The sequence below is a fragment of the Vespula vulgaris genome, chromosome 2 (assembly GCF_905475345.1).
Source record: "Vespula vulgaris chromosome 2, iyVesVulg1.1, whole genome shotgun sequence".
NCBI lineage: Eukaryota > Metazoa > Arthropoda > Insecta > Hymenoptera > Vespidae > Vespula > Vespula vulgaris.
In genome coordinates this window covers 14,274,852-14,296,625 of record NC_066587.1, presented here as the reverse complement: position 1 = coordinate 14,296,625, position 21,774 = coordinate 14,274,852, and the positions used below count along the sequence as shown (strand labels likewise).

At 38.6% G+C, this 21,774-nt stretch overlaps 1 protein-coding gene across 2 annotated transcripts in view; it reads right to left on the bottom strand.

Moving 5' to 3' along the window:
* The window catches only part of LOC127061760 (uncharacterized), a 227,360-nt gene that overhangs the window by 66,134 nt on the left and 139,452 nt on the right, over positions 1 to 21,774 (bottom strand). For both annotated transcript variants that reach the window (XM_050989070.1, XM_050989071.1), the window contains exon 7: positions 2,666 to 2,788. In XM_050989070.1, coding sequence (XP_050845027.1) covers positions 2,666 to 2,788 — 123 coding nt within the window. The remainder of the gene's footprint in view (positions 1 to 2,665; positions 2,789 to 21,774) is intronic.

Below are 21,774 nucleotides of genomic sequence, written 5' to 3'. Positions count from 1 at the left end.
AACTGTATTACAGCATTACCACCAATGCAACTTGAAATATCAATCGTTACTTAATAATTATATTATAACTAACGAGAAACTCTCATCTCGATTTTATTTATTAAAATGAAAAATCTGAATGTTAAAGAACATTGAAACTATGATATGAAACGAACTTTCCTTATATTTTATATGTACCAAGTGAGATCTATTAGAATCTATATAGATTCGTTAAAAATCTACTAACGATACTAACGATGGGGTTTATACGGATAGACAATTAAAAAAACAAAACAAAACAAAAGCAATCGGTGAAGTTACGAAAGGTGTTTTAATTTTATTGATTTTTCGGTTCTCCCGGTGCAACACATGAACGGTTAGACCTGATTAAATTACGGTCACGTTGCTGTAACACGTGCCTACGTCTCCCAGCTTCTCTTGCAGTTTGACGAGGAGGAGAAGAGAGGAGGTAGGGGTTGTATGGAAATGTGCCGTTGCACGAAATAATGCACGTGCGCAAGTGAATCAAGTCCTTCGTTGTTGACGAAGAACATACGTACACGGTTGTCGAGACCTGCGAGTTTGCTCGGAATACCTACATTTACCAACATCTTGAGTCGACGAGTTAGAAATCGTAGTTTTCGCTTTACGCGATGATTAGTAGATTCTCAACTAATTACGAATCTCTCAAAGTTCGTAAATGTCGTTTGTAAATATCCATGATACGACGTGCTTTCTCTCTCTCTCTCTTTCTCTCTCTCTCTTTCTCTCTCTTTCTCTTTAAGAGCGAAGTTTAAGTTTACTCTCTTTATTTTCCAAGCACGTTTGATGTTTCTTTGATTTATTAATAAAAATCTTTATATCATAAAAAAAATCATAACATCGCTTCAGCGATCTGTCTTCAAAGCTTTTTCAACGCGCACACGCTTCGAGAGAAAAGTTATAAAATATTTAATATATAAACGCCGTTACCAGCAAACGCCGCTGGCCAACAAACTAATATGAATTTCAATTTATGAAAACAAACTTTCGAAATATCGAGAGAGGGAGAGAGAGAGAGAGAGAGAAAGAGAGAGATTATTTGTCCATCATTAAACTTGTAACGCTTTTACATGCATAAAAGTTGACTAGAAATCGTTCTCTCTATCTTGATAATATTTTAAATACGAGGAACGTTATTCGGGCTTGTTTAAAGAATCCTCCAAATAAACGCTTGAGAGTTTCGGCATTCCAAATAACCGAATGTCTCGTTACGATCGACTTCAATGGCGTATGTACAATAGACCCGAGGGAATAGTTTGAACGTGTTTGCCGTTACAGATAGGTATAAAAATAATCTCGATAGGTTTTTGAATCGGACGAACACCGATATCGAACGATCGTCGCTACGGTGGCTTACCATGTACATAAAAAAAAAAAAAAACCTTAACGTCATGACGACAAATATACAGGAAAAATATATCGTAAGCTTACGACACGATGTAAATAGAAAGTCGAACGAAAAGTTTTTACGAAACAACGCTCGTTTCCAGATCGATAAAGAGTTAGTCCTGTTTTTATAAATTTCTAATAGGAACATGTGCTATAATACGGAATATCGATCAAAAAGAAGATCTTGATAATTTGATTACGATAATTAGCAGAATTCCAAACTAATTAATACGATCGAGCAAATCGTTTCGATGCAATTCCTGTATGTATGTCACAGATCGATCATAAATAATCGTATCAATATGAAAAATATTTGTTACGTAACATTTTGCAAATCGTGGTGGATTAATTATTTACGTAACGACCATAATTAAGTATATTGCTTCGGATTTAATTGCAGTTGACGTCGTAATTCGCGAATCTCTACGGCTCTTAACGAACGGATATTTAATGGAAAGAGGATGATCGGGAAAAAAAAGGACATTAACTTTTGCAAGCCTCGTGAAAGACGTGATCTCTTATCGTCTAATTAAGGAAATTGAGACTCGCGATAATTCGCGATAGTTCGACGAACCCTTCGAAAAGGTATAAATTGAGAAGGGAATATCCCGTTAGACGGAGTAATTAATTAGAAGTGCAATCCGTTTGTAAGTCTGAATCGTCTGTTAGTACGAACTGTCTGACTTGTCTGTTAGTCAGAACTGTCTGAACTGTCTGTTAGCCTGAGATATCTGTTAATTGTAAACCTTGGTCATAAATAAACTTTATTCGTTATTGTTAATTGTGTTTCTGTAGTTTTATCACCTAACCTCGTATAGATGAGACAATTTAATTTGGACGAGATTGCAATACCAATTCGCGGACTCACGTATAGTTTTAACGAACGTTGTAACTTGCTTGTTCGTGTTTGCATGCAGAAAGAGGTGAAATTAAAATATTCTCTTTCACACGTTGCACATACTCACATACTGTATCGAAAAAATTCGACCGTCCGAACTTCGTTGCCTCGATCCTTTCTAAACGAACGATAGCCAAAACTCCAACGCACTAATCCAATGCAACGAAAGCCGTTAACGTTTTGATCTACCTCACCGAGGCAATATTTCGTTTCTCTAATATCTAACGAAGAGAACTGAAAAGCCACGGAACACGAGTCGAAGTATAGAGTAAGAGAGAGAGAGAGAAAGAGAGAAACACGTAACGTTTCGATAAATTCAGGATAAAAATCGAATTCTTTTCGTTTTACATCACTTACCCCGCTGCCATATCGGGGTGCTCACAGGATTGCTGTCCACCTCGCATTTTAGGCTGACAGACATTCCCTCGACGATGGGAATTCCAAATCCAGGTAAACGCGTTATCGCGAACGATGGAGTATCTGAAACAGGTATTAAGCAATTAGTGTCAGTGCCAAGCGTTCGATGCACGCTAGTGTATCGATCCTATCGGATCGTCGAAAAGAGACAGAAGCGTTATTTGAATAGTGCGACCGGCCTTCGGCGTATAACGGGACGCAATACTCTTCAGGACTTGATTGACGGTAGAGGGCCGAGATTGAACTGACACGTTATTACGTTCCTCCGGCGCTCCAAAATTCTCCGTTTCTACGAAATTGCGTTGCTTTCGCGCTAATCCTACAACTTTGATATCAAACAAACGTTCGTGCTATGCTAACGATAATTTTAACGATTAATCCTTCGTTATCTTCGTTAGCCTTAACATTGCATTAAGTTAACGCATTAACTTTTCGTTAGTAGATGTTAAATAATATTCGCTTTGGATCACGATCGAGTCTCGAAGAAAAGTATCACGTTTATTATCTGACAATAAATCTAATTAGTCAACAATTTGTTCATAACTCTAAGATATAAACGGACTGTATTACGTAGGGAGACGAAAGCTCGTAAATCGATTCAAGAGTTTTTAACAAATTTATCTTTTTCCCACGCGCTTCTATCGCGCCTAAGCCTCGTTCAAGTACAACTCGATATAAATCCCTACTTATCGTACGATCGTAAAATCCAAACGATCATAAAGTTTCATGCCGAAGCTTCGTACGGGGAAGAAGCATATCTCTTCTTTTTCCCCGTGCGCTATTTCACCGAAGCGATGCATCGTCACCAATTTATTCGACGGCGCGTAACGACGATGACGAGGACAACATCGTTGGTTGTCTTCGTCAAAATCGTCTTTTCTTAGAGGAAGAAAGAGAAGGAGAAAAAGCAAACAGAAGAAAAGAAAAAAGAAGAATGAGCGAAGAAGAGGAGAACCAGGTCGGAATATTAACCAGGCGAGAATTATAGCATAACGCGTCTAGAAACGTTTCAACGGCGCCAGCTAGTGACGTGTTGGACTCGCTGCTCACCCTTCGACGCCATTCGCGCGATGGGCAGCCTCGTGATAACGTAAATGTGTCCTGTACTCGAGCGAGCGAGCGAGCGAGCGAGCGAGCGAACTAGCGACCGACCGTACGCGCGTGTAAGAGTGCATGTGTGTATATGTATTTGTGTGAAAAAGAGAGACCCCTTTTGCCAAGCCCAACCGTAAAAATCTTCGCTGTCCTGCTCGTTAATTACTCGACCTCGGATCGGGTCGCTTTCTGCTGGCTCGTTTGTTCGCCAACGATTTTAATTCTCCCACCTACTCTACCTACCTCTTCGTCCTCCCTCTTTTTCCATCACCAATCCCTATCATCTTCGTGGTGGTAAGCGAAAAGCTTCTACTATTCGCTTGGCTCGCGATATGCATGAATTCTTTCACACAGGCCGACGATGCTCGTTAATGGCGCGGAAGGAAAACCCTGCTGCTGCTATTCGTGCGTATGCTTTGTCTGTGTCAACGTGTATATATATGTGTGTATGTGTGCGTGCGTGTGTCAATGCGTGTGTATTTGTGTACAGGAGCGCGGCCGCGCGCGATCCGCAGGATTAAATCCATTGCAAGTGGATCGATATAAAACGTGGGCTGGTGTACGGCATGTGACTGACCGGAAAATGCATAGAAAATAAAAATCGTAACGATTTCATCGAGAGTCATAAAGGTGAGAGCGTTGTTATTGACGCGTTATCTTTGAAAACATGGAAACGAATTTTCTTTCGAGACGAGATCACGAACGTGAGAAATAATAGAAAAAAAGAGAGAAAAGCGAAACGTGCAAGTAGACGAGGAAAATATTCTCTCTCTCTCTCTCTTTCTCTCTCTCTTTTTCTCTTTGTCTCTTTCTATCTGTCTGTTTCTCTCTTTCTCTGTCTCTCTCTCTCTCTCTCCTCTCTGTCTGTCTCTTTTTCTCTTTCTGTCTATCTATCTGTTTGTCTCATTCACTCTCTCTCTCTCTCTTTCTCATTCGCTTTGCTAGGATAGCTCGGAGTTATTCACTCGGCCATAATAGTGCGGTGCCGAGACAATGCAAGCTTAATGAAAGCTATCCCCGGCCGTTGGGGTTCCTCTCGAGGGCCGCCGACGACGCCGACGCCACCGACGCAGCGGCGTAAACACCGAACAAAGCGAACAATGCGACACAGAAGTGTCCCACAGACCTCGATCGTTTAATGAGAACTTTAAAACGTTCTACCGTATATATATGTATACCTACAACTACCATCGTTTTCTCTACTTTCAAAAGAAAATACTCTCCGACCGATATCCTTTCGGTGTTCCTTTATTTTCTTCGTACTCTAATTTCGATATATTCGTTCTCATTTATTCGCGGAAATATGTAATACCAATATGCGAAGCTCCACGACAAAAATTTGATATAATATTATATAACGATATGAGAAAAAGAGAAAGAGAGAGAGAGAGAGAGAGGAAAAGAGAGAAAATTCGAGCGGATTGCACTTTTCTCAGAAAGAAAAAAAGTATCTGGATTTCACGGTCGACGAACGTTGAAAGTTCAGAGCGATCGTTTAAAGCGTAGATTTTTCGCTGGTCTGATTCAATTAAGCTACGCTTGATCAAGTCGAACCTTTGAACGAGAAAGCGTAGAGAAATGCTAGCCCAGCGGCATTAGAGACCATTTGAAATGCATAAAAAAAATGGTGCGATCGTGCATCGTACTAATTCTAAATTTTCCTACAACTTGATCCAATACGTAAATTTATATCGGGGACATAGCTATATCAGGCTCATAGCTTATATTAAGGTCGTTTCGTAAACTATGGCTGATTGAAAAATTTTATTATGATTTTCATCGATGAATTACGGGTTTCCACGGGCACGGTGCCTGATAAATGTTAACAATTTGAATAATCCTCCTGGCGTATTATTTTAAAACGCGAATAAGCCTCTTTCACCGTCGAAAGTAAATGATGCGTACGAGATAAGGGAACACATAAACGAAGGGATAAATTCACGATTGTATGTGGTACGCTATGGGGAAAGATATACGAGCGTACGCATTCGATTCTCATTTGGCGGTACGGCAATGAATCATGTCGCTACCACTTGAGAAAGAATCAACGACTTCAAACACCATTTTCCGCGTGGGCTTACGCGTGTGAGCTTACACTCGCCCGCCTTCGTAAAATGTAAGGAGAAACGACGTAAAGCTGCTCCGTAAGGCTCTGAAGAAAAGAAAAAGTCTCTTCAAAAAAATTTCTACCAACGTTTGTTACGGAACGCTCGTAAACCTTATACGAACCGTTAGGCAAACCTATATACGGACAAGAAAAGAGGATTTCCTACTAGAGCATGAGAACAGCTATGCATTTACGCGTACTTATCAACAAAACGAATAAGTCTCGTAGTGGCATCATCAACATTTCAAACTTTCTGATACCGGACAAGTTGAAGAAAAGAAAAGAAAAAATAACGATCCCAAAAAATTGTTTAAAAACGTAGAACGAAAAGAGTTGCTCGTTCGATTATCGTACATCGATACCCTCGATAATGAGACCCTCTAGCTGACTACTGTAGTCGGAAACCGTACGAATTTCCTTTTCGCACGGTGATTACGGTCACCCTTTTGATCGATCTTCGCTATCTTTCTTAATCCTTATCACCGTCTATGTTTGGATTTGTCCCTTATCGAACTCGTATCGTATCCCTTTTAGTTCCCTTCTTTTTTCTTTCTTTCTTTCTTTCTTTCCAATAAATTTTCTACGTCGCTGATCCCAAATCGTATTTATATTATAAAACTCGTTATTATCGATGATACGCCATTATTTATATAATATTGATTTTCCGAATTTCAATTTGAAACGTATCTACGCAGTCGTGAATTCGAGAACGTTGAACATCGAATAAGTTTGCCTATTGTTAATGGAGAAACAAATGGGAAATCATCGAACTTCACACAATAGAAACCAAAACGATTATTCTATCTTCAGTTTCTATTAGAAACCCAAATTAAAAGCGTGCTGGTAGTAAATCGATTACATTGCATTCGAAATATATCTATGATCAAAAGTGTATCGCTCGTTAGATCACTTGTAAAACAATAACGTTTCGTCAATATCCGATTACGCCATTTCGTGAACGCATCATTAACAAAACGACAGGCCACCGTTTTCGGCCACAACGTATCCGTTCGGTAAACATTTGTCGTTTGCATATTTACAGAAAGAAATAGAAAACGAGAAAATGAAAGGCGTAGATAAATAGATTGAAAAAAAGAGAAAAAGAGAAAGAGAGAGAAAGAGAATTCGATTGTGAGATGAGGATAGATAGATACGTAGATATACATCCGATGAAAGAGAGGAAAAGAGAGTGAGAGAGAGAGAGAGAGAGAGAGAGAGAGAGAGAGAATGATAGAGATGGGAAACGTCGAAAATTCAGTTGGTCAATCGGTTATTCCGAAAATTCGTTCTCTCGACAGTAGAGACGCACTAACGCCGCTTCTATTAAACGGTTTCTCGATAATAGAGGCGCGAGGTTAAAGCTGTTCCGCGTTTGCCAATATAATGTGTCCTCTCGATAAAATGGCCGTCCATCGAAGTTCCCTCTCTCTTATTTTCCGCGTCATCGTTAAGAGTCACAATTTAATCCAAAATATCGTTTTCATCTCGCTATATCCTGAATATGTTTTCGGCAGCTTTATCGAATCATCGAATAAAACGTAAAACAAAGGAGTCGTTACAATTTACATGCTATTATTGTCTCACGTTTGTTCAAAGTCAATAGCAATCGACACGTTCAATCACAAAGTAATTATCGTCGAAAAGTTTTAATAGGAAGAAACGGAAAAGTGGCAAATCTCAATCGCGACCGCAATTAAATCGCGTTGTGTACAAAGTTTCGCAACGTTTCGCATCAACTTGTCTACGAAGAATTTGTAATAAAATAGGGAAAAGAGAAGGAGAGAGAGAAGGAGAGAAAGACCGAGTCTTTTCGATTCCGAATCGACGTCGTAATTATCGATCGTTGCATTAATTCGCGATATTTTATCGATATTTTACACTCCTTGTTATACAAAATAGGTCACGACAACAGTTAAGTTTACGACGGTGATTAGAAAATAGTAGGTTGAAAGTATTAAATCTTAAATCTTGTTTTATTGTTAAGAAACGTGTATATACGTTCTCATGTAATATATACAGTATGTCCGATTTACTATATGTATACACGTTATTATATCCCAAAGTTTTAGACTAATGTTTCATTCGTCCGGTGGTAATTACGTTAGAGTCCTGCAAAAATGAAGTTTTAAATTTTTAACGAGACTCTATATTCTTTACTACATATTCTTGTAACTGACATCAAACATTTTTCAAAATACTATTTACACATACATTTTATGTGGGCTATTGTTGAGTTATTAGCTTCAAATTTGGCATGTTCCGGCATTAATGTTACCCCATTGTACCCTACGGGGAGATAGCTCGATCGGGCTTTGTGTGCTTCAGTCGAGAATCAATTGAATTGAGCCACATCGATGCAAAACGTATAAATTAATAATGGAGGATATGTACAGACGTGTTAATGTCAACGGCATGTCAATTTCAAAGACAGGACAGAAAAGGACATAACACGATACGATAGGGTAAGTCAGGAGAGAATAGAACAAGGCAGGAAAGGACATGATAGGACAGGACACAATCGGACAAAACAGGGGAGGGTCGATTTGATTCGATTCGTTTCGACTGACCAAATTATGTTTTGCTACAACCATGCCTAATTTGAAACTTAATAACTCAATAATGATTCATACAAAATACACGTATACGTGGTGTTTTAAAAATCGTTTGATATAACAATAATATCTAATAAAGAATATAGGGAAAAAATGTAAATTTGATCTTTGCAAAGTTTTCCAACATTATTGCAAAATGAAATAATTATCAGAATGTACAAGAATTTTCTTGTGAAAGCTTTTTTTGTATTTTTCATACTTAGCGAAATAATAGCCTGTATATATTATATTTAAACCGAGCGTACCAGCGTACCATATATATATACACATACATATATTGTACACATACTCAAACGTGTGTGAAAAGCGAGCCTTGAAACGGACTAGTATGCACAAAGGACGAATGCTCGAGGAAAAGGTGGCTGAAGAGGGTGTAAGAGAAAAAGAGCGAAAGGGTACGAAATTCGTTTTTGAGAGAAGCTAAAGAAAGACTGGAAATCGGTTCGAGTTTCTCCTAGAGAGCGACTTCCACCGTGAAAATCGTGGCTTTCAGTCGAACGCGATCGTTTGGCTCACCGCGGAACGAATTTCACTTTGCCATGCTATTTCCATTGGTAAGCCTTAATGGAAGGAGAAGTAAAAAAAGCAAATAAAAAAAAAGAAAAAAATAGTAGACTTCATCATAGAAACGATTTGTGTCGATTGATCGCCTCAATATTAGAAAAATCATTGATTTCGTGTTGCGATTTCGTATAATAGGAACATTTTTAACACAATACTCGACAACTTTATTTTTGTTTTTTTCTTTTTCCTCGTAATATCGCATAAAACAGTCGTCTATAGATTTAACGAAACAATTTACGGATGATATCGTAATGCGACCTTCCAAGTTTTTCTTTTCTCATCGTCGAGAACGTCGAGAGACAGAGACAGAGAGAGAGAGAGAGAGAGGAAGAATAAGAGATAGGGATAAAAAATACGAGTTCACAAGTTCGTTGCTAAGGTTAAAGACGATGCAACGTTAACAGGAAAATTACCGAATGCTTGGAAGAAAAATGACGGTCGTAAAAGGACATTGCAAGGATTATTAATAGACTCGACCTAGAAAGCGTTTCGCGAGAAATATTCTCGAGAAAGAGGAACATCGTTCTTCGCGATAGGATGCGATGCGATGCGATACGATGCGACGCGATACGATGCGATGCGTTTCTCTCTCTCTTTAAGAATCAACTCATAAATAAGAAATTAATGGCACCAGGCCAAAACCCGAGAAGAAACGATTCGAGTACTAGCGAGAGGAATAATCGTCGACTTGTAGGAGCTGTAAATGATACTTTCAAGATGATTAGTAGGTCTCTCGTCATTTAAATCGATCCTTCTCGGTAAGGATTACACGAAAAGAGGACAGAGAGAGTGGGAAAAATAGATCTTGTTAAAATTAGTAATACATCCGAAACATTATCTCGTTTCTTTTAAGTTATCGCGACACCGAGAGACTTTTCAAATTTATTATTAATCTTACCGAAGCGCTCGCCGCTCTTTTTAAAAAGTAAAATATTCACTTAATATTTTATACAATCTTAAATGAATAAGTAGATATACCGATGGCTATTAATTTTCAAGATCAAAGTTAAAAACTTGTCGGATATGTATATACTTGTGAGATACGTGAATAAAATATGTTGGCATGATCGATCTTATTATATCGATATTATCGAGATGACAAAAAAAGAGTTAAAAATGAGGCAAAAAAGGAAGATGCATTCTTTTAAAATGATTTTTGTTTCAAGTCTCTATGATTTTCCATTCCAAAGATACCTTTGAAAGAGATTTGCATTCATAATTCTTAATTAGTAGTAGTTTACGTCGAGTTATCAGTTGAACGTGTAAATTCCAGGAATTTATATATGTAGGTCACTGTGTCAATGAATTTATATCGGGTCAATGTATTATTTTTGACTTATATTAAAATATCTCTAAAATTAAAAATCGAAGAGACTTCGTACGAAGACTATTGTAAAGGGCAGACTTTCCTCTATCTTTCTCACACATTTCGAACAATTTTTATAAACAATTTCTTATAAATAATTTTTATAAACTATCGATCAAGAGTAATTTTCCTGATAACTTTCTTTCATATAATTGTTTATAAAAAATTCCTTATATACATATAAATAATTTCTTACGTGAAGAAACATTTTTTGATCCGTATCTCAACTTATATAGAAAAAAGTATGAAACGAATAGACAGAAACGTTCTTCCATTCGTCGAGTCGAATCCTATATCGATTAAGATAATTATACGTTTAAGAAATATTAAACTTTAGCAACTAGAAACGACAGATCGTATTACTTGAGACTTCTTCGCTTACAGTTCGGATGAATTTGTACAGAAGCTCTTCCGAAATGAATACGAGAACTCGTCGTATTCCGTTATGGCCCGAGTTGACAGCAACAAGGATCGATTTACTGTCACGTACAATAAACACGTAAATATTTGCAAATATAGAGTGGCCGTAAAGTGTGATGCTGTTGTATGTGCATGACGCCGACTGATACGGAAAAATAAGCAAAGTTTTCTTCTCCGATTCGTCCCTGAAATGGGAGGAGAAACAAAAATGAAAAAAGAAAAAAAATTCAGAGAGAGAGAGAGAGAGAGAAAGAGAGAGAGAAAAAATTAGTGACTCGATCAATAGTATTCAAACGAGAATAACCGAGATACATATATCGACGATGCAACGATAATCCTTAAACGGTTTACGTCTCTGATTGTTTTGCTATGTCAAAATGTACAATACATACACGTTGATTAATAATTCTGTCATATTGGTTAATTATTCGTAACGCAGAACGTAACTATTAAAATCAGGATCGTTAATTCTCTTCGATGTACCGGTCAGCCGAAACCATCCACGTTATTTATCGAGCCTATTGAATCTATTTGTTTCCAACGTAACACGTAACGCTCTTAATTGTGACCGTCTCTCGCTCGTTGACAAATTGATTCGTTTTTACCTTCCGTCATATCGTAACGAATTGGACGTACTCGACGATATTTTATATGCGCGTTCCGGCGAGATAACAAAAAACTTTCCAAAGTATTTCTGCCAGGAAACAAGAGGAAAAAAAAATGCCAAACAAAAAAAAAAGAAAAACAACTTGTCACAAATAATATCCTGACATTGAGCTATATATATATATATATGTATATGCATATATGTATATGCATATAACTACCGACGAGAACGATCACGATGAATATCTCCGATTATGTTGTTTCTCTTTGCGTTGTTTCCTCACAATGAATTCACAGTCGCCGAAACAATTTTCATTAAGCGCGTTCACGTCCACTGTGCAGAGAGCGGCTAATGCAGCAACATTCATCACGTTAGAACTCCGTTTTATCGAGGATAGGAGAAGGTAGGAAGGAAGATAGAAGTCACCAGAGAGGGAGAGAGAGAGAGAGAGAATAGGGAGAGGAGGAAAGACCGAGGAAGGATACGCGAATAGCAACTAGGTTGAACTAAACGTGGTAACATTATCGTGAACCTCGGAATCGAGGAAGCGATGCGAGCTCGCTTCTATTTCATAAATTTGCAAGTTACTCTCGGTTTAGTGGACGCGCTCCTCTCGTACATACATATTACTTTACTCACCTACGTACATCGGACGTATGTATTGCGTATACATACATCGACACGTGCGAGGCCTTTCGCAAATATTACGCTTGAATAGCGCTCAGTTTAATATGAACCACGCGTCCATTTATACATAACGATTAACCTGGCGATTATGAGATTTCTGAACTGATGCGAAATGATATGTTCATACGTTGAGCTTCTCAAATGGATTCTTTTAAAATTATTATTAAACGTTATACTTCTATCCTCGTAATATAAAATGAATCAATCGAATCGTTAATACATGCTTTAATAAAATTTCCGATCGATTAGTACGAACGTATACCGCTAGAAACGAATTTTCCAAAGACCCGCTGATATACGTATGAGCACACGCGTGCAATACGTATTTACAGAGGCATTCGAGTGGAACGATTTCAATGGGTCATCGAATATGCGCATACACGCAGGACGTGTCATTTCGTTGAAGCACCGAGCAAAATACTTTCTTCTCTGGTACAGTCAAAACATTATTCCCCCTCTTCTAATCGACGAATAACGATATCTCGAAGCGATACCACCGGCAAAACATCATTGTCTTTCCGTGACGATACATTTTCAATTAATTGGTACGAGTAAACACGGCACGTTTCCTCCTCTAATTGTAAGTACATTTAGATAGCTAATTATAATGCCGAGTATACTCCATTCTCGAACATCGAATGAATTAGCTTCGTGAAGACGATTTTGTAATAGACAAATGATTTCGATCGTTTATCGAAATTCATTGGCTCGATATAGATGTAAATCAATTAACCGATTATTACTCTCGCTATTCGCTTATAAACTTTAATGCTGGTCGTTTACGAATATGTATTATAGATAACTATAAAAGAACATATTGCATAGAGAGATTTTGGGAATGATGGTCGATTACTGTCCGATTCAAATTATTACGATAATATAGAATACCATATAACAATTCTTGTTATTATAATAATAATAAACTAGGTATGTTAACAGAAAGGTAATAAAATTATCGACATATCATCGACAAAGGGAACGTGAATCGTATAAACTGTTGCTTTATTAACTATTCTAATATTATTATTATTAACGGCCTTACAATACACAGAGAATTACATTAATATCTTCGTTATTAAGCCCTTAAATCTGTTCGTTTCAATTACAGAAAGAACAAATGTAAATAATACGTTTTGTTAGATTTCGTCCGTCGCTATAATTTTATTCAATATGTATCTTGAATAATGGCGAGATTATATCATTTGTATCTTGCAGATTTTTTCATCTTTGTAAGCGAGTTGAGCGGCGTGAACGATAAAAAGCGTCCAAGAGATCGAAAGAAATGAAATTCTCGGGAATTTTAAAGTCGAGAAAGGCGATGTCTTTGAAAACGGGCTTTGTTCCAAGGCGCTATGGCTTTTCATCGTGAAAATATCCGTCTTTGAAGATCGTAATGCGATCGATTATCTAGGTGCTTATGCACCGAACACTGGAAAAAGGAGAAGAAAAGAAATAAAGAAAGAGAGAGAAAGAGAGACAGAGAGAAAAGCGATTTACCACAAGGAAGAACCAACGATCCACACCAATCGTTCGTATCGAACTAGGTCAAGATGCTCGCCGCGACGATTTTTTCTCCGTATTCCGGAATAAAACGTGCCGAAACGTACAGTCAACGGATTATCCCTACCTCACCACGTTTACCTAACTCATGTCTTTCCTTACTCTTGCTATCGAACTTATACGCTATAAAATTTAACTATATTTCAAATTTATGTGAATCCTTAACAAAAAAAAAAAGAAAAAGAAAAATATTATACCTATCACTCCCTGTAATATTAAACCGAATAATGTAGATATTATCCATTCTCTCATTTCCATTCTTTATTTCGTCTATGAAATATATTCTAACGATGCAATGACAGTTTACAAGATAAGTAATACGAACAAGGTTTCGTCGAATGGTCGTTCGGTCCATAGCCAAAGTTTTATCGTACCATCTAATAACAATCGTTTATATTTCGACGATACGTAAGAATAAAACGGCGAATTCGGAATTGAAAAATTCAGCGAGCCGAGCGAATCCATTGGATTTCAGATTCCACAAAGAGAGAAGAGAAGCGTTAGGAGACTAACGAAACGAGGAAGAGAGGCAAGAGCATAAATTTAATTCTCGTTCGCTGAGCGGAAAGAGGAGAAAGAAAGGAGATATAAAAATAAGAGAAAACAAGAGATGGAAAGGAAAGACAAGGAAAATCGTCAGCGCGTTGCTTTAATGAAGTGTCGTTGGTATACGTTGGGATCGGGGTTGAGTAACCGAGGAGGGGTGATGGACGGACGTTCATTTTGCACGTACGTAGCTTTCGCTTCCCGTTGGAAATTACACGAAATGCTTGGGTAACTCTCATCGTCGTCGTCGTCGTCGTCGTTCTCGTCGTCGTCGTCGTCGTCGTCGTCGTCGTCGTCATCGTCGCCAACAGAGGAGCGACGATGCGACCATGAGAAGCCTGCCGACGTTGCTCTGTCCACGAACGAGAGGATTGGAACGAGAAAAAGAGGGCTTGGATCGTTTCACGAAAAGACAGGAAAAGTGAGAAACACAGTGGAAACTCAAAAGGCAAAAAAAAAATAAGAAAAAAAGATGAAAGAGAGAGAAAGAGAGAGCAAGAAGGTGGCAAAAGTTACTCCGCTGGAAACGCAAGGGAGCTATCTCTTTTTTAGCAACCCTCCTCGACTCTTCTCTTCTCTGTATCCACATAGATGTTGACACTGATATTAATACCTGGCACGGGATGAAATATGCACGAAGACAAGTCGACTAAATGATACGTCCTTTCTAATGTGAAAATAAAAAAGTTCCAAACAGTAAGGAACAGGTTACTACTAACGTGTAAGGGCGGATAATAAATTTTGTCTCCTCGAGTTCATAGTTCATTGCACGATTTTACTTTTTCTTTCGCGAAGATATTGTCGAAGTAAGGATACTTCTTTCCTTTTCTTTTTTTCCTCTTTTTTCTTTCCTTTCTTTTCTTCTTTTTTTTTTTCTTCGTTCTCTCAATAGAATATACTCCTTTATTCTTTACCTTGAGTAAATATACCACAGATGTCGTAGAACGAGAATAGACTCACGATAAGAAAACGTGGCGTCGAGAGAAGACTCGAAGATAAAAAGGTTTTCCTCGTCGATTTAGTCCTCGAGAAGGGTGGGCGTGGTTGGGACGGCCTGTAGAAAAGTGAAATCTCTCATACAGAAGCCAAGGTGAAAAATAAAAGGGTATCGATGGGCAGCATCGTTTTACCCTCGTCAAAGTCATGGAAAAACTATAAACAATGTAAAAGAAGAAAAAAAAAGAACATGTTTTTCGGTGTCTTTCATCAATGTTTTTTGAAATCCCATGGTGGTAATTTTTGCGGCAGAAGAATTCACATCATTTCTTCCATCACTTTCAAGCTGGTAGGAAATCACGTAACACGTTACAAACACGCTTGAAATTGTGTTCTAGAATCATCAACGTAGTTGGTATCCTGTGTTTCATTTCGTAGCGACATTTTCGCTTCGTTCCACGCTCGGTTGGTAATCCCAGACTTAGAAAGCTCTGAGAGATTCCGATAAAATGGCCTCCGTGGAAACACAAGCTAGTCAACGCGAAATCAACGACGAGTTGCGGTCGGGCAGTTAAATCCGTCGACGACACGGTGCAAAGGACATGCCGCGCCACGCACAGAAAGTCGTTTCAAGTAACTACTTCCTCTCGCACCGTCTGACGTTTCTTCCTCTGTCTATCTTTTTTCTATTCCAACGGAATCCTACGCGAAAGCAAATTAATTCTACTGAAACGAAACTACACGGTTTTCGAAATGTTTTTTTTTTCTCTTTCCGCTCGCCTCTCGTAAACTTTTTTAGAAACTCTTTACATGCGCGAGTTTAATTTAACATAGAATATAAAATGAGATCTTGATAAATTAATTACGAAATTTTCTTAAGGAAAAAAGAGAAGAAAAGTAATAAAAAGGAAATAATTTCGAAGTAAGAAAATGCTGTAGTCTCGATTGAAAAGGATTTTTTTTTCGAAAAATCATAACACAGTGAAAAGTTTTAGCACGTAGATTATTACGACGTAAGTATAGATGATTTGATCGGATAACGTTAAAAAGAATCGAGAAATTCGAATCAGCGTAATCATTTTAACGTTTTATCCTTTCCAACGAATATTGCTCGAGAATCTAAAAGAGAAAGCTACTAATTCAATCGAGACGTTTCTATTTACGTTCGTTCTTTCCTTAGTTATAAATATGATTCTATATACTTTGAAAGAAATTATGAATAAATATCGACGAAAATGAATATCGTGAAACGCGTAAATGACAATATCGCGGTGAATTAAAAAAAGAAGAAAAAATATATGATTAAAAATAAAAGTTTTGATAATATCGACGAACATCGATGTTTCTCCGAATACTCTCGCAAAATCATCGTAGACTAGCTAGTGTGCTTTGGAGTGCGATTCTCCGTCATCCGACAATTGCAATGCGAACAAACATCAGCATGGAATAATATACACACACGAACGCGTAGCTTTCGCGACAGTGATACAACTGGATGCGTGAGACAACGTGTATATGGTAATTTACCGCAAGGTAGACTTCGAGCCGTTAACGATTCCGTGTCCCGTATTAATCTGAATTTCAAATTCTTGCTCCATGGCACCGCAGTGACTCAATGACTAAGAGGGAAAGATATGGAGGGGAAAGAGGAAAAGGGAAGTCTACCTCGAGGGAGTCCACGAAACGCAAAACAGATCGCCATTTCTAGGCTGGATCAAACTTTTCCTATTTTCAGCTAAACAGTTAGTTAAAACTGCTTCGTACGAGCTATTCCAAAAATGAAGTTTACCTCATAAACGTGTTACTATACAACGGTTCTTTCTATGCAAATACACAAAACTAAGAGAAACATTTTATTTATACTGACATGGAATTCCCACGAAACGAGTTACTTATACGCCGTTGTATGAGTTTCTATATTAGTTTAATTGAAAAAGCTCGATCGAATTCGCATTTTATTTCGACAAAAGAAAATCTTGAAATTAAAAAACGTTGTGAAAGCAAAGAGATTGCGTTTAGTAATTCCAGATTAAAAAAAAGAAAAAAAAAACAAATCTTTTACCAAGGTTTCGAAGAGAATACTTTAAAGGCTTAAAATTAATTTTTGTTTATTATTATTAGATTAATATCCATATCTTATGAAAAGACGAAATTAGTATGAAATATTTAAGTAAACTAATAGTGGAATCTAATAATAAAGTATAAGATATACGTATTAACGTGGAAAGGTAACGAGATAACTGTCCATTTTTCGAACCTGAGAACGACCGAGATCGTACCGAGAAAAATGCTGTACGGAGAAATCCCCTTTCTTACCGTAGAAAATATTGTGTCGATTCTATTTCACGTGTGACGATGAATTTGCCGTCAGGCGGGGAGAATGAGGAACGAACCGATTTTTTAACGAATACGCGTCATTTACGGGAAACGATCGAAGAGAACGGTAAAGGTAAAGAGAGGAGAGAGAGAGAGAGAGAGAAAGAGAGAGACAGAAAGAGAGAAAGAGAGAATTTTCTCCGAGCCATTTCGAAGGAATTTATATTTATCGCTTCGTATGTTACGTCGACGAGCCATATCTCGTCTTCTGTTTTCTGGAGCGTTCGTTTTAAATCATTTCGTGATACCTATACCTATATCGATTAAATCAATGCTGTTCCCTTCGTAATGAAACGAAACGAAAGAGAAGAAAAAAGGAAAGAAAAGAAAAGAAAAAACCCGAAAATTGATATCACTAACAAGGATACCGATCGTATATTCGCAAATTTCGATGGGTCCCTCAAAAATATGATCGTCGTTTAAATGATAATGAATAAGAAAAAGAAAAAGAAAAAAAGCAAAGAAGAAAAGGACGAGTCAAGAGGAGAAATATCGAACGATTCTTTTGAAAAAATTATTACGCAATATCGAAACAAAATTCCAGCCCGTTATTTGCTTGCGAGATGAAACATAGAAAAAGGGAAAGATAATTTTCTGTGCTTTGGTCGATTACACGATCGCAAATAGCGAGGGAAACGTATGCAAATGGAAAGATAGGATAGCGAATAACGTAAGATATAAGAATTCATTCCCTTCGCTTTAATAAACGCGTTACAAAGAAGAGAAAGAGGAGAAAGAGAAGAAGGAAGAAGAAGGAAAAGAGAGAAAAAGAGAGAAAAAGAGAGAATGAGAAAGCGAAGGAGGAAAGGAAGCACGTGTTGGTCTTGCCATAAACTTTCCGACAAGAACTCGGGCGCCTTGGGCGTATAACGAATACCGAAAGAAGTACCAACCTTTTCCTTACTTCTCATAGGAAGTAACTACTAAGAAGACTACGCTCGGAGGAGGACTTCTCCAGTAATTTTTAACTTTGTTATCCCACCCAGTTGTCCTCCTACCTTCGAATCCTCTCGCAACTCCTCACGCAGCTTCGTTTTCTCTTGCTTCTCAACCATCGAGTGTTTCCCCTACTCGTATTCTTTTTTTCTGAGATTGCTCGACATCACTTCGTATTAATGGCTATACATGAGTATCGTCCTGTGGGGAAGTTTGAACGAATACTCGAAGACTGATCGATAAAAGGGAAAAAAGAAAGGGAGATAGAGAATCCGATAAAACGTTAAAGCCAACTGTCATACAAGGTTTTTCTTCTTGAGCGTTACCCGTGGGCAATGAGGCAACAAACATCCTTTCTTCCTTACACTCATATACACACACATACACACGGTGTCCAGAAAGTGCTTTCGTCTCTTGTTACCTCTAACCCTCCTGCTTTTTTTTTCTTTTTCTTATTTCTAAGTCTCCTTCTCTTTTTCTCCCTTTCCTCTCTCTTTCCGTCTATCCTATCGACCTTGCTTCTTAGCAAATCTTGTCTCGTCACTAATGCGTCCGCTTTAACGCCTTTTCTTGTCCCGAATCGATGCGTTTCGTAACTCGTGATGCGAAAACGAAGGAATAGTATGCCGCTTTGGCTTTGAATCAGGATGCAATTTCGAGGGAGCGAAAGAGAAAAAGAAAGACAGGGAGGGAGAGAGAGAAAGAGAGAGAGAGAGAGTAAAAGAACGCGACCAGTAGAGACGATGAGTATACCGCCGTTGTAAATCGGAAGGATGCGAGAAAGTGTAAGGAGAGGCTAAAAGATAGAGAGGGAAGAGGAGAGATGAAGAAGAAAAAGAGAAGAAGAAAGAAGACGAGGAATGTTGTGAAAGGGAAATCGGGCATTGGCGCCAATCGGCCGGAAAATTGGGCTACATAAACATCTTTTGCTTTCGTACCAATCTCTGCTTCCTCTCTCTCTTTCTCTCTCTCTCTCTCTCTCTGTTTGTCTGCTCTCCCTCGTTCACCTTTCTCCTCCATCTCGTCCTTCTCCTCCTTTTTTTCTCCTCCTTCATTCCCATTCCCATCTCTCACTCCTTAAGCCCGCATGGAACATCGGAACGAAACGATTCCTTTGTTTCGCTCGTTCGTCTTTTTATCGTATCTCGTCGAATCATCGATTCCTCTTTCCAATTCTTCTCTTCACTTCGCTTTATTGCTATTTTCGATTCGAACACGAAAATCTTGATGTTTGCAAGTTATTCTCATATTCTCGGATTAAACGGAACCCGTCGAGAAGTTTTGGCGTGAATTTAAAAACTCGCTTGGCAAGTCGTTAACAATGGCAAATAAAATTTTGAGTTTCATCCTACTAGCTATTCCATTATTTGCTATCTCTTTCTTTATTCTCCTTTCGGGACACTCGTACCTCTCGTCGTATTGCCTATGCAGACGCATAAAGATGCATGCACTTCGAGTAAGAAACGTCGAGGCGATTCGCCTCGTCGGCGATTCGTTCGGCGTTATGCAAAATCTGAATTTCGGGTGAAAAGTTCTAGAACGAACGAAAAAGAGAGGTAGTAAGAGAGAAAAGGAGAGAATGAGGGTTCAGAGAATTCCATATAAATCAATCCTGTCTTTCACACATCCATAATTCTCGTTCCCGTCTCGATCTCGCCGACGACGAACTCTGTCGTACCTGCCAACATTGCTTCATACGCATTCGTCATTCACCGGTCAATCTGTCCGCTCCTCATTATTCTCGACAACTTCCTCGCCGTATCCAACTTCATACTCTTTTTTCTCCCTCTATCTATCTATCTATCTATCTATCTATCTATCTATCTATCTATCTCTATCTATCTCTCTCTATCTCTCTCTATCTCTGTCTCTCCATCTATTTCTCTTTCTCTCTATCTATCTATCTATCTCTATAACTCTATCTCCCTTGTTCCAAGCTTTTTAACGCACATGGTGAATGCAATCGCATTAAAATTCGTCGGATCGTCGAGGAAAAACGTTTTGTCCCTCTCTAGAAAACTGTCCGATCGAATATTCGCGTATAAATTTCGGGGTATGACAAGATGGACATTTGCGTCGAAAGCCTGATAGAACGATTACCGTATTCGAGTAGGAATATAGATAGAAGAGACGGTAAAAGAGATAGAGATAGGTAAAAAGAGACAAAGAGAAAGAGAGAGAGAGAGAGAGAGAGAAAGAGAGAACATAACGAGTCGCAAAGGGGATTCTCGATCTTATGTGGCTTCGTGCACGCTTTGTCAGACGTGGGTGAAGGAGGGTGGCGGCAGGAGAGTGGTGGGGAGGGAGTTGCTAGGAGCGAAGGGTGGCTAGAGCAGGGAAAAGAGTGAGATAAAATCGCAGCTCGATTTTCAACTTGGCCGGAATTTCCTCTCGTTCGAAGAGTCGCGAGTCGTACGGTACTGCTCGTGCCGGAATCCTTTGGTGTTCGTTCGAGTAAAAGAGACTGGGAAGAGAAACGGTAAGGGAGAAGGGAGAAAAAGAAAAGCAAAGAACAGTAGAAGAGAGAAAGGAGGAGGAGGAGGAGGAGGAGAACGTCGATGAGGAAGGGGAGAAAGAGGAACAAAGTGGAGTAGGGGAAACGAGACGGCTTGGACCGTTGCCGCGACGTTACACGGCTCTAAGATATTCTCGAGTGGAACGCAAAGTTACGTTATTCCGGATAAAGGGGGATTAGCGAGAGTTGTCTCCGGGCCAAAAGAGGCCAATACCCGTTACATCGTCGAGAGTAGAGTGATCTTCGTTACTTTTCTCTCTAAAGCTTACTCTTTCCCTTGCCCTCCGCCCCCTTTTTTCTTCATTTACTTTTCTTTCCTTTTTCTCCGTCATAGGAAAATGCTACGAGCGGTAGAAACTTCAACGAACAATGGTAATGCTACGATAAAGAGGAAAAGAAGCGACAGGTAGCGGAAAGAAGAAAGAAAAAACAAGAGAGAAAGAGAGAAAGAGAGAAAGAGAGAGAGAGAGAGAGGAGATAGAGAGTCGGCATATCCTTCTCTCTCAGTTATATTTCTCTCTTTCTCTTTTCTCGACTGTTCTTCGTTCTTCTCTTCGTCTTTTCGGAACAAACCTTCGATCCCGAGCTCCATTGAAAATTCATTTCGTCTCTGCCGGATACCATAGCCAATCTTCTCTTTCATTTAATCCCGAGATGCTGAACGAGATATCTCTCTTCCGTCGATAGTCAAAATGCTCTGCGGCGATGGTAGTGGTAACAGT